General features: G+C 35.1%; 2 protein-coding genes across 3 annotated transcripts; both read right to left on the bottom strand.

The window, feature by feature from the left end:
• Positions 1 to 397: 397 nt before the first annotated feature.
• Positions 398 to 4462, bottom strand: LOC105166028 (transcription factor E2FC). 2 transcript variants are annotated; one of them, XM_088882739.1, is made up of 14 exons: positions 4097 to 4462; positions 3871 to 3940; positions 2776 to 2959; positions 2636 to 2689; positions 2435 to 2520; positions 2219 to 2307; positions 2082 to 2136; positions 1793 to 1845; positions 1654 to 1704; positions 1528 to 1576; positions 1380 to 1445; positions 1232 to 1308; positions 826 to 1000; positions 398 to 730 (listed from the first exon to the last, which is right to left on the bottom strand). In XM_088882739.1, the coding sequence occupies exons 1-14, from the start codon at positions 4204 to 4206 to the stop codon at positions 656 to 658; spliced, it is 1194 nt and encodes a 397-aa protein (XP_088738865.1). In that variant the 5' UTR covers positions 4207 to 4462; the 3' UTR covers positions 398 to 655. The 2 variants fall into 2 exon arrangements, with proteins under 2 accessions (XP_088738865.1, XP_011083529.1); XM_011085227.3 differs by having other exon boundaries at positions 3871 to 4461.
• Positions 4463 to 5788: 1326 nt separating this feature from the next.
• On the bottom strand, positions 5789 to 10902 carry LOC105166029 (eukaryotic initiation factor 3 gamma subunit family protein). Its single transcript, XM_011085228.3, has 13 exons — positions 10682 to 10902; positions 10458 to 10585; positions 10185 to 10305; positions 9313 to 9394; positions 9172 to 9242; positions 8423 to 8464; positions 7846 to 7970; positions 7351 to 7444; positions 7095 to 7197; positions 6842 to 7020; positions 6623 to 6728; positions 6412 to 6498; positions 5789 to 6077 (listed from the first exon to the last, which is right to left on the bottom strand). The coding sequence occupies exons 1-13, from the start codon at positions 10810 to 10812 to the stop codon at positions 5973 to 5975; spliced, it is 1374 nt and encodes a 457-aa protein (XP_011083530.1). The 5' UTR covers positions 10813 to 10902; the 3' UTR covers positions 5789 to 5972.
• Positions 10903 to 14377: the final 3475 nt, after the last annotated feature.

The raw sequence follows: 14377 nt of genomic DNA, 5'->3' as shown, positions 1-14377 counted from the left end.
AAAACAGACCTGTGATTTTTTTTCAGGGGAAGATGCAGCATTTACTTATGAGTGATTGCGACAATCGAGTTTGTCTGGGGTCCCATGTTGGGGGCGTGAAAATGATAGTTGAATAGAAATAATAATATAGAGCGCACGACAATGGACCCAAACGGTTCATGCTCAAAGAAGGCCATATCAGATTGGCTAATGCTCAATGGTCTACGTCAACATGGAACCCTGATTTTCCTTTTGAAAGCTACTTGTTTATTTATGACCCACAACGCTCCAAGATTTTCTCAGATGTGGAATTTATTCCACGAAAACATCGCATATTTAAGCAATAAGGCACCAAAGATATGTCAAATAAAGTACTCCATATGCAAAAACGGAACCTGGAACATTTGAGACACGAAAATAATGGCAAAATTGGTAAGTAACTAGTAGCTAAAATTTACATTCCAGTTTCTCAAATCAAAAAGCCCTTATTGGGAAAGCTCTAGCAAAAGCCTTGCTTATTCTCTATCTAGAAAACCGTTATATGTCAGAACATCAACCCAGGGTTTTCAACTATAGATAAATTATATACAATGCCTGAATAAATCTATCCTTCATTTTCCTTACTGTGGGTTGATTATTTGAAACTCCCAGTATCAGCACTTCATCAGGAAGTATACTACAACTCTCCTGTGCTCCATAAATCTGATGCACTTACCTCATGATCTGATCTCAACCAGTAGTCATCATCAATCTGCACGTTGAAAAAACATCGTCGATTAGAAATGTAGAAGCTCCTTTAACATGGAGCGAGGTATAGCAATCAGTCAAGTCCTAAAATGAACTTACACCACCATCCAAGGGGACTATTTTCTGGAACCCGGATGTTTTTGAGCTTGTTGGAGTATCAGAAGGACTTGAAGACAGGTCCCCTTCATCGACTCTTCTGCTACTAGTCCAAGTTAATGGATCTGATAGTTTTGCACGCTTGACAGATGGGTCCTTGCTTTTCCTTAGATCTTTGCTGAAAGGTTCATAAATTGGGTATGAGATCCTTCTATTGAGATGTTCACAGCAATTCATGAGTCAGCACTCAGTAATTTGTTCTCATCTAAAGGGCAAAGGTTTTCTTAGTAGTTTCTCTTTTGCATCATGTGAGATACCCAGACATAGACATGCATATGGAGAAATAGAATGCTTCAAGAAAATGTTTTTAAGTTATAGCTTCATTATCTCATAACTTCAAGATCAATACCTGAGTAGATAAACACCAATTGGTCCAGTGGTGCTTCTCACAATAAGTCTGTACTGCTTCTGACAAAAAACAATGTCCTGTGGAAATAATACAGGTAAAAGACCAACAAAAAAGCAAATCTGGGAGCACGATTTTTCAAGATACCAACCTCGTCAGGATCTGGCACTTCTATAAAACTTGCATGCGGAGCTTGAATGGCAATGACAGTTTGATTCTGAGACAGTTGAACATGCATAGTTAGAAGAAGAGCATGGATGAGGTATAAGAACAAATCTACAGTCATGCAAGTTGCATACCCTGAGACGTGGAAGGCTCATAATATCTTCCTCAGTCAGAAAAAGATTCCTGCAGAATTCCAAATTCAGAGAAAGTTAAGAAAGAAATCAATCTCATTACTAATATAAGAAAACATCCACACATACTTTTGAGAATTCTGATTGAACATTAGTTCCCTCAGGCTCTCTAATTTGTTCCTGAGAAACAATCCGGTGTTAGCAAAGCACCACAAGCTATTCAACATTCAATTATGAAGGATCTTTTCTCCCTTTCAATTACTCAAACCTTATGCGATCATCAAGCCTGCAATCTTCTGCACATAGATGTTCTACTTCAGCCTGTCATAGCAATAAATAATAGTGAGTTGGTAAATACAAATCTTACAATGCCTCCATATACACAGCCCACTAAGAAACAGAAACATTATTCCAAAAAACCAAAAGCCTCTATGGACCTACTTTTTAAAAATCATAAGCAAAACAATATGCTTATCTTGTACGAGGGCAAGAGAAGATTAAAAGTACACTTGTTCATCAAAAAGAAAACTCCATCAATTGAAGTACTATAATTGCACCTTCAAGCGAGAGACTTCGTCATCCAGTTGTTTAGGTCCACAGCTCCCAAATCCTCTGTCACAATGGAGCTCCATGTATTAAGAACATAACTAATTGAAAGGATAATAAAAGTTTCACACAGATGATAGTGACATACTTCCAACGTATATGATTCTTAGTCGTTTTTTCGATCAATCCAATTCCTTCAAGAACATTTGTAATATCATAAATTCTCCTCTTTTGGACCTGTACAATAATCAATAGCAATAAGCAAGATTTATATCTGGACAAGCATCCCAATCAAGTCTTCGACCATCAATGACTGGATTCAGGTTTAGACGTGTCTGTATCTGTATAATACAAAATAGATTACCTCCAACACATCTGCCGTTCTATTTAGGTCAAGAGTAGCATCCTTAGCCTCTTGGATCAGTTTGATAAATTTCTTTGTCAACAAGCCTGCCAAAATTAATTATTCATCTCACTTTACAAAAAATAGTTGCAGCAGAAATTTCATTCACACAACAGTAGATGAATACAGGGCTGGTTTATAGCGATTCTGAAGAGGGCGCACCTAAAGAACTGTCATACCGACAGCAGCCAGTTAGATTGAAGTTATCAACTGGTTCTGCAAGAAAGTAATATCAGTGAGAAAGTTACTCCAATTAATTTGTAATCAATCATAAACAGCGACAGGTTGTAACATCACTTCACCTAACTTTGCTTGCTGAACAACATTTTTGGTATGTTTTGAAGATTTAGTTTTGGTGCTGCGTCTAGCTCCCATATAAGAAGACACAGGTCCAGGTGAAAAACTGTTCACAGCTTCCTCCTGTTTAGGAACTTGGATACTTGCATCTCCACTTATCTTACGCGCAATACTTCCAAGTTCATTTGACTGCTTCAAGAATAGTTAAGAACACTCATAAATTGATTTCTATAAGTCTAAAGAGACTAACATAAAAAATGTAATTGACCCAAGAAAAGTGAGTTATTCAAATTATGACCAAAATAAGTGATGCAATTGCACCTATATCACGCACAAGTGCTGTGAACATTGGAGACACTAACATAGATTTCTACTAGCTTTTTCAATTTATGCCTCAGACGCTAACCCATTCTATAGATATTCTATTCCAGGTAGCAACATACTCCCTCTCATGTAGATAATGGTAAAAGGTCCATATTCAACTCTCAATTACCACTCTCTTCCATTCATCATATCCAACTGAAGGCTGCACCTACGCTTGAAGCACAATATAAAGCTCATAGTGCAACTTTTAGATTTCAACAAATGCCAGTTGGGGCAGGGTTGGGTCAATAACTGTTGATAACTTAAAAGGCGAATCATCAAAATCTTGAATCAAGCAGGGGAAACGCTGGACCTCCTTGATAATTGAGGTAACACTCCATTAAGCCCGGTCATGCAGAGAAATAGTCCATGAAACTCACCCTTTATTTGCAACACTCAGGAACTTTGACATGCAGGATCATATTGTCATCTTGAGATATTTAAACACTAACAACTAATACAAGTTGTTTGCACTGATTTTGTTTTCCTGTGCAAGAAATTCCAAAAACTTTCAAATTCATTGATATCAACAGTATGAAAACAGCATTCTTTAGATAATCATTCCAAAAGTAGACCTCGTGACCCATGTACCCATAAACACTCAGTGAAGTGAAATTCATACTTTAGAGAATCCATTTTTGCAGTTAGCAAACAACAATACATACATAAGAAATAAATAAATAAATAAAAAGGAACCGATCCAGAAATTTAGCATGAATGACTAGAAAAGTACGCACAGCATTGTTCTGAGGCACCAAATGCAACTTCGGAAGCGATGTGCGAGATTGCTGAGTGTTCACTCCATTGCTGTAATCCATAACAAATTTATCAGAGATAAGCTTAGAAGGCACAGATAGCGACGCCGGAGTTTCCACACCGTTCTTGTACACAAACTTATCAGAGGGGAGCTTAAGAGGGCTGGAAGGTGGCGGAAGGACGGCAAAAGGGTTCTGCCGCACATACCCGAGGCGTGGCACCGGCGACTGAGACTGAGACTGTGCCGCCAAATGCATTCTCGATAACGGTAGATTGAGGCTCAGATTCAGGTCCAAATTCTCACCGGAAGTCGACATATCATCAAATTTAACTTACCACCGAAACACCACTTGACTTCAATGCCGGTGTTGGTGTGGAAGCAGAAGAAAAAAGGTACAAGGGTTGAAGCAAACAATGAGGAGAAGTAAAGAAAACCTAATAGGAGAAGAACATGTGCGTGAAGAGGGGTTTTGGCGTTTTGTACTGCAGAACAGCGGGAGCGGAGGCGGTGAGTTCGAATCAGCGCGGCGCGGCCCGCCCGCCCCCTGCCCTTTTTTCAATTTCTCCAACTACTAATATTCCTATTCGGTTTGTGTGGGCCTTAAGTGGGCCCTCATATCCCCGTAAAGGCGTTGGGCTTCAACTTCCAGTGGGCCTATTTTCGTCCTATGACACGTGCTTTCAATAACATGACAAATCCCTTGCATAATATTTTGTTTATATTTCCTTTTCTGTAAGTGGTACATCAAGCTGCACTTTGACACCAACCAGCTCAGAAAAGTCTAATTCATGGTTCATCTATTGTTCATGGCCGGTCCTCAGCCCATTTTAAATGGGTTTAAATTAGATCCATTTCTTAAACTTAGACCCAAACCCTGGATCGGTCCAATTGAGGCCCAGACCAGATCTGAATGTGTCTGGTCTTCTAACTATTACTTAAATTTATAATTATTTTATAAAATAAAAATAATACATAAGAAATATGACATAAAAAAATTAAGACTATATAATAAACGTAAATAATAGTTTGACTAACAAATATACAACAATGAACTTAGATAGTAACATATTCAGAAAGACTTAAAATAAACTTCGAGAAAAATAAAATAAGTTGTATTAAAAATTTAGAAGTTGAACAATAAAAATAAAAATTTTAAAATTTCGAAAGTATAAAAAAAATATACTAGAATAGTCAACTTAAAATAATAAAATAAAATTTATATGTCATTTATTATTAAAAAAAAAAGGACAGCTGGTCCGACTCGAGACCAGATGGCCTTGGGCCACGAGATAGGGCCGATCTCAGGTACCATTACTGGAGACCAGCCCCCAGTCCCAAGCAAGCCTGAACTGAACCAACAATATGATCCTCGATTGAGCTGACCCAGTGCTCCTCTCTATAGAACTTGAGTTCGTACAATAATTTTTTTTTTTAATCGAAAATTTTATCTTAAAAATTCTTACTTGCAATGCTACTACTACTGAATCTGGACTAAGGTATAAATAAATTGAGTTGATGTTGATTTGGTATTAATCTAGTTTGGTTTATATATTCATTGAGTTGGAATTTATATGCAAGATTATTTATTATCCATACAAAAGTACAACATGCCACAACGACTAGTTTTATATATATAAAAAAAAGACCCAGCTATGTTCCACGTTTAAACTCGATTTGTTATTTGTAGCAACATATAACAGAAATATAGGTTAGAATACGTTGAATCGTTCTCTAAAACTACATTCTACTTACCTAGGCCCCGGCCCCCAGCATTGCTAAGATCTTGATCGTGCGGGTGAATCTGATAAACGCACACACTAAAAACTACTCAAGTAGAGGAAGAAGTTAAAAGACAATCTACCAAATGAAAAACTTGTAATATAGTGGTCTAGAAAAACTATTGGAAAAGTTGTTCTGTCATTTTTGTGAGCAATGGCAGGGTTTAGTGATACAAAAGGACTTGCACGTATGAAATAATTTACTCCGATGATGGAGAATTGGGATTGCTATACACTTCTTGCCAATGAACGTTGGAATACGTTTAAAATCAAAACTTGGTAAAGGTAAAGATCTCGAGATAAACTAATTTGGTTGGGGTTGATCACTGCCAGTTATCCGAGTGCCACTCAATAGATAGCCCCCCGATGAGCTCATCTGCATATGTGGATGAGTCCTTGATGGAAGAACCTGCAAATTTTAATAAATATCCGCAATAGCTCAGGCAATGATAACGTGAGGAAATGTCAAGAAATATCATGTAGAAACCAATACTTGTGACTAATAACTGAATATAAAAAAAAAAAAGTTGACTGAATATAAAATCAAGCAGGATTGCATGCTGATGGATCTTGTATCATTAGGCAAATCTTGAATTAGTTGGTAGCTGAATGACTTTTTACAACATTTGAGTGTAAACTTTATCCTTTTTGTCATATTCCAACCACACATACATTGCAGATGATGAACCTGTCTCCAGTAAGACATCAAAAAATGTGTTTGATGGATGGAAGATTAAGCAAACCTGATATTCGCGTAGCCAAGGTTCTGAAAGTTGCAAGCCGATGGCCATTTTCTCAATCTGAAGATTGTGCATACATGAGGCCAGTGGCTGCAAGAAAAAGAATTGGATGATTTCATTTGCATTCAATACGTAAATCTGAGCCCACCTTTGAAGAATAAAAGAACCCATGAGCAAGCCATGAAGACAGATCCTGACATATTCAAAGAGTTACCTGGAGATACTGGTGATAAATGACAAATGGGGCTGAGTATGATAAAAGTGGTACAAGTTCTTTTGCTATGCCCCAAACATCCAAGTCTGGAGCAGCAATAATCAAACTGAAAATAGAAGTATCAGAGAGAGGACAGAAGTTAGAGTTTTTAGAAGACCAAACAAAAACTTATCTTCACATGATTTAGGACAAAAAGAAAAAATGAAAAACCGCAGTTACCTAGAAAAGCCATTTTCCTTCCAGGACTTAATAGCCTCCAAGGGAGCCTTCTCACCAGCCTTGATACTCTTGCTAGACTTCGGAGAAGCAGCGACAATTGTTGCAGTTTCCATATTTCCGCTGTAGCTTTCTTCCATACTGACCAAGTCTATAGCAGAAGAAGGGGACAAGGCTTCTGTCTGCATCAAAATAATCTTCATTGTTAGCTTTAAAAAAAGTAAAACAAATAGAGATGAAAAAAAACCCATCACACATTTTGCTGTCTGTTGGCATTACAGGCATCTTCGACCTCATCAATGGATGCTGAAGTTCCACTAGGGGTGGGTCGTAATTCAGCAAGTGAAGCGTGCAATATCCTTGACCAATGAAAGAGACCACAAACGTCATAATGTTTAACTCAAACCACCGCAAAAATTGCATATGAGTCATCATCAATGTTTAGGAAGATATCAGACACTTCTTCACTTAACTAAAGCAACAATTTTCAGTCCAACAATAATAGGATGCACCTTTTGCAAGTCTGATCACTGAAATTGAACATTCGCACAATATTAATGGGATATGGAGTAATTCCGCAATATGTATTACATACATAACCCGTTCCTGTAAAGAGAATAAAATTTCAGAACTTGATAATGAGTTAAGAATGCGAAGGATTTCAATGTAATTCTCTAGCATGGACTTTGAAACACGTTAGATTGGTCATATCCATCTATACAGCAGTCCTTACACATATATTTCAGTATATTATCTTTTGGCATGATTTCGCCAATACTCAATTCCCGCATCGAAATTTCTTGAGTTCATAGCAACAACTATGTTTGAATGGTTTACTTGGAATAGAAACGGCAAAATAGATTAACTGCAGTGCATCTAAATCTTGTTTGGTCCTGGAAATATATTTGTACTTGTGGACAGCAATCAATAACTCTTCTGTAGAAATAGAAAAGCCTAAACTAAAGCTAGTATGACATAAATTTATTTGAACTAAAGAACTCAGATACCTCCCAAGCGCTCTGCGACAGCACCAGTAACTATACCATCAAGCATATCCACTACAAGTACATCTGAGTGCGCGGTAACATTAGCCAAGGAAAGCATAACAGACAATGTGTCCACCCGCAAAAACCTGACAACAATAGAAGATATCTAATGCTTCTATAGTTAACATATGTAAACTTACTTCCAAGACTTCAGAAAAAAATAATGAGAATAACTCCTCTTGATAAAGGATTTTTGTATTAGTACTAGGAAGATAGCACATGGGAGGAGATGTAATAAAATAAAATTGCTACTGCAGGACAAGTGTAAAACTATTTTCCGTGTGAAGAAAACTTCAGCATGAAGCATCTCTTGCCTAAAGTGGAAAATAGGAGCAGCACTTTGCAAGGAGTGAATGAGACTTCAACACGATAAATTTCCTTACAAGAGTACTTCGACATTTGGTTAAAAATTTCCATTTACTTCTCCGAGAAAGGAATATGAAATTAAAAAGCAGCAAAATTTTTCATTAAAAAACAGAAGATAAGTTATTTGCAACTTACTACACTAATTAATCATCAGAAGACACAAGTTATTTACCCAATTTTTTCAGCGTGCTTTTTGAAGTATGCTTCACATATGCTGAAAGGACCAAGACACGATACATTAGCACAGCATCAGGGTAAAAAAGTGGAAATAGAAAATGAAAATAGAGAACATTTAAAAGTCAGAAAAGTAAACATCGACAGTAGATTATCTTAGCTAGAAAAGAGAGCAACAAGGTCTATTTATGCATTAAATATGTCTATGTGATCTCAATAACTAGAGATACTCAAGTTTAAGCTAAGTATCAGTTACTTGTCAAGTCCACCACATTTGAGCCTAGTAGATAACAGACTCCTGTATGCGCCCCAACAAATGAGAAACTAATGGAAAATACAGTCAGTGACATTTTAGAGGATAATAAATCAAATCAATCGCTGCCTTGTGACAGATGCTTTCTGATTTTGGTAGTTACAGTTGGCTAAGCACAGGAAAACAGAAACTGAACTATTTTGCCTCAGACAATAAAACCTACAATGCTACCACATTTAGATACAGTTCCAATTATATGTCATTGTTAAAGGAGATGAATGCAATAATCAGTGATTGCAGATCCTGGTTTCCTCAAACCTAACACTTCTCTGAATCAAATTAGTGGATTGCACCTCTAATTTACATATTTATGTGCAAAGTAGATCAATAGTTTTAATTAAAAAACATACTCGGTTAAAGAAACAGAATCTGTAATACGGATTATAAGAAGAATTATAAACCAACTACAAAAGGTCAAGAATCCTGAACCCGACCTTCGGGCAAATGGACGTCTCAGAAGTACCCTGGGTGCATATTTTTTCTGCTTTTTGATCCGGTATTTCTCCTGCAAAACAGAATGATATTTAGTTTTGCTTTGAGAATAGATTATTCTCATTTTACATTTAGTCATGCACCTGTGAGAATGCTGTTTTCTTCTCAAATGTTGCACTGTTTGCAATAAGGGCCTCAACAATTTCATCTCCAGTTACTCCCTTTCTGTACATAATATAAACTGTCAAACACAAGACATACATAGGATGCCATCCAGTGACAAGAGGCAAAAATTGATTGATATAAAAGAATATCATAGTGCAAAATATTGCAATGCAATTTGTAAAATAAAGGACAAGGAAAAGTCCAATCAAAACAAAATTGACTAGGTTCATCATATGTAATAGCCATGTCAAATTTGACTCAACTAACACCACAATTTTTCATGGTTCATTCATAGCAAAAGACTAGATAAAAATCTCCACATTCTTTTCCCTTCTACGAGAAAAATAAATCAAATTTCAATCCCTAACCTCATATGAAACTACTAAGTTTTGTGACATCCTATCATCTTAAAAAATAAACTCAGTATGCAATTCAATCTTTCAATCAACTAGAGATGGGTAGAAGACAAATTGTGTTATCAGCAATTGATCGCCTATTAGACAAAGCAGCAGAAATACATCAATTAATAATGGACCAGTGGCAACAGTTAGGAGTTTAAGTTAGGCATGCAAAAGGCATAACCTCTCCACTAAGCTCATTCAAATGCCATCCTATTAGTCCATCCGAGAATATAACAGCAAAGAACTTGAATTAGAACAAACTTGAAACACACAAAAGTGTCTTCAATATCCATGTTCTTATGGTTCCTCACAGGAACACTTAGAGCGAACAATCTTACAGTCAGAAAATTGAATGGAATAAGTTCCTGTTCCAAATGTAAAGAACATCTCAGATTAGGTGTAAGAATGTATACAGTAATTATTCTAGCCTGGGAACTGCAAAACTTTACCTCCGCATGTCATCTATGTCTTCACCAGTGAGGGTCTGGGCTGTGTTATTATCGACTATTGCACGATTATCTCTGCTCTCCTCCATAATTTGGCTATCCATTTTCTCCACAAGATTATTACCTGACGTTTCCATCACGTGCATGAAATGAATTAGCTAAATTGATCTTTACCGTTCAGCATACTTCAAAGAGAGTTCATATAAGGTGAAATGATAAATATCTGGCGTCCACCAAACTAACATCAACCAGAATATCTAAAGAGAGATTACAAACCTTCTGTCGAGGGAATAACTCGAGCGAGAAACGGGCCATCTCCTCCAACCTCTACCTGAAACGACGATCCAAACGGGCAACCAATTAGGGGCTGCAGAGAGCAACTATTGTTCCCTATCTTTATTTTCCTACAAAACACGAAATTGGAGCAGTAAAAAAGTTAATGTCAATTTACTACACTCATCCTGCACAGGTAAAAATAACGTGAATATCTAACAGCTTACGAGCCGGCGGTGAGGCGAGCGAAAAGCACTCGATCGCCATCATTGATGTCGAGCAGGACACTGCAGCCGTCCCAGGTGATTCTACGGTTTTGACTCCTGCTCAAACTTTCTTCTGAATTCTGAGCAGACATTCCTGATTTTATCGCAGTATTGTTTCTTACGGAAAGAGAGCAACTTTAGATGATTACACGATCAATTAGATTGGACTTGAATCAAGGGTTTTAGGCGCAGAAATTTGAAAGTTAAAACCCTAGAAACGGTAACTGCCATAAACGACAGCGTCTTGTAAATGGGCCAATAGGATTTGCGCTTCGATAGAAGAGGCCCATCTAATACACACGTGAGAAGCCCATAAAAAGATGGAGAAAGAGGTCACTGAGCTATTTCCATAGAAGCTTATACCCATTTCAAACTAGACCTTTTAACATAAGAGAATCTCACCTAATTTTCTACTGGCAAATTAACCTTTAGAGATAATTACAACCCCCGTCTCTAAATTCAAATTTTTTATAATTTAAAAAATTACATTTAACATCCCTAAAATTTGCTTTCACCTACAAAAATAAGTCCCTCCATTAGTCAAAATTCACCGAATTCATTTATATTAATAAAAAAATTAAAAAAAAAATCTATATTAACCCCAATTTGACTTATTGCATGTCAAATAAATATTTCTATAATTAAATCATCCCCATACGTCTTCACGCGTTAACGCATGCGAGGAGGTATGTCTTCACCATTATAAGGGTAGTTTAGTCCGAAAAAAATTATTTAACTTACAATAAGTCAGTAATCAGTCAATCAAGTATAAATATTAATTTTTATTCATTTTTTTTTTGTTAATTACCCCTAATCTATGATGTTTTCAATGTTCACAAATAATTAGGGTCATACGGCACCTATTTTCTGTGAAAGAGTGGTCATTAATTTGAGTCCAAAAAGATGTCAGAAAAATCAACTTTAATCATTCTTTAAAAATTATATATTCCAAAACTTATCCGAAATCAGAGAACTGAAAGAACCACGATGAACTTATCAAAGCAATCTTTTATTTTTCTTTTTGTACAAAAATGCTGGTGGTTCCCTCTATCATTACCAACACGGGGCAGAGGATGCCTCTATAACTATAAATTATTTCAGTTGGTACTTATAAACTATCCATCAATATAATCTCACATCGATATAAAGAATCAAACTCACAACCAACGGCCCAAAAGCTATTCGTTCTTACCAATTGAGATATTAAAAAATATGTAAGAATCTTAATAATGTTTCAATGAGATAAGGGTTAAAAGATGTATTTGATGTGAAGGGGAGGAGAGACAAAAATCTTAGTCAATTAGATTCTGATTTGGTGTTGGCACCAACACCAACTCAATTGTTCAACATGTATTGTTAGAACAAACATATGTCATAGCACAGACCACAACGATGTGCCAAAGGAATAGTTGGGCCACCCAATACCGACTTCTAACTACTACAATTATTATACCAAAAGATTTAGGCGTTGTTACGATAAATTTTGATAAAAACAAATAGTAAAGTGCTGAAAAGGTGAAGATAAAAATAGACTTCAACACTCAATTAAGGGCGATTATGCCTTTTTGAGTAAAAATGGGAGATTCAGACAAGATTCTGGTAAAATTAACTTTTTTTTTGTATCACTTGAAGCATAGAAGGCAAATAAATGCTCAATTGAATTATCAATTGAGAATTATTATTCAAATAATGGGATAGTTCCACCCTTCTCTATTGAAATTTGGTGTAATTATATATAAATTTCATGTGGTTGGAGAAATTACATCTAACACCCCTTAGGTTTGCTTCCGTATAATAAATAAGTCCCTCCTTTAGTCAAAATTTATCGAATTTGTTGATATTAACAAAAAAAATAAGAAAAAATCTATATTAATCCTGATTGATTTATTGCTGACTTATTGCAGGTTAAAAAAATCTTTTTATGGGCAAATTACCCTATACGTCTTCATGTTTTAATGCATATGAGGAGGTATATATATCTTCACCATCATAAGAGTAGTGTAATTCGAAAAAAAATTGTTTGATCTGCAATAAGTCAGTAATCAGTCAATCGAGGGTAAATATCAATTTTTATTTAATTTTTTTGTCAACATCAGCAAATCCAGTGAATTATAACTAACGGATGGACTTATTTGTTAGACGGAGACAAACCTCAGAGGCATTAGATGTAATTTTTCAAACTATAGGGAATCTATGTATAATTATACCATACCTCAGAGGAAGAAAGAGTAATCATTCCTGAAATAAAATAATCGTTTTTAGTTCAAATGTTATTAGGAAAAAAATATCACATCAACAAAATTGATCAAAAAATTAAAAATATCCAAATTTGCTTTCAATAAGTTATAATTTAATTCCTATTAAATTAAGTTGTCAATACTTAAAGGGATAATTACACTTATGTACACCTCTTGACGTCTGGTCCATTTATACAAATTATCCTATATTTTAAAAAATCATACATACATCTACAAAAAAAATGTTAATATCATTTACACAAATCAATAGTATTTTTGGAAAAAAAAAAAAACTACACGTACACCCCATAAACGTCGACATCATTACACAAACTACCCTATTTTTTTACTGTCAGTGGTGGTTTATGTAATTACACAAAAGACAAAGATAATTTGTATAAATAGAATATAGATCATGAAGTATAAATATAATTATTCCTATTTAGAATTAGGGTTAATTACACATAGACCCCCTTGAAAAATGCAAATTACACTAAACCCCAAAGAAGTTTTAGAATTACACTTGCAACCGCTCCAAGAAATCATTGTTAACATCTAACCATCTTTCAAAAGGGTTTAAACGAAAATGCTGACATTAGCAAAAAATATTATATAAATTCCCAATTTTACACCATATTAATATTCTCATATTAATAATTTTATACTTATAAGAAGAAAAATATAATGATATTAACCCCACTTTATATATAAGTATTGCATTAATCTCTTTATAAATATAATATACATGAAAAATGTTAAATGAAGGGCAAAATTAAAAATTTATATAATTTTTTTGCTAGAATCAGTATTTTTTCCGTTCAAACAATAATAAAATGGGGTTAGATGTAAATGAAAAATTTTCGTAGAAAGTGTAAATATATTTTAATTTTTTTTAAAAAAAATATAATTTCACAATTTTAAAATTATTGATATTGTGAAATCCAAACGCCAGTGTGGTGGTACAGAAATATTACCCCACACTTTCACTTTACTAAAATTAGAAAGGCATTAATTAGGGTTTGGAGCACACAATTTGAGCTTGCTAAGTTACAGACTTTAGGGGGAGAAAAAGAAAGGAGAAGGAACAAGACAATAACTCCAATCCAGCCAACATGCATCCCATGTTACTTCCATTCATTCTAACATGATTTGGACCCAATTTCTCTGTTCACTACATCAATCTTTACTGCTTCAAAACCAGCCTGACCGGTTCGAATTGGATTTTTTATTGTAATTTCTTTCTATATATCTTTTATTTTATTTTTAATATACACGTAATACGTATAAAAAATTTTTTAAGTAAAATTGATGATTTAATTTTTATATAGGTAATATATATATAATAAAAATTGCAATAAAAAAATCTAATTCGTGACCTGCTACTGCAAATATATAGTGAAGCATGATCACAAGTTGATCA

This window comes from Sesamum indicum, linkage group LG7 (genome assembly GCF_026168435.1).
Source record: "Sesamum indicum cultivar Baizhima isolate 11 linkage group LG7, ASM2616843v1, whole genome shotgun sequence".
NCBI lineage: Eukaryota > Viridiplantae > Streptophyta > Magnoliopsida > Lamiales > Pedaliaceae > Sesamum > Sesamum indicum.
The sequence above is the reverse complement of the archived record's forward strand: the minus strand, read 5'-3'. Positions and strand labels throughout refer to the sequence as shown.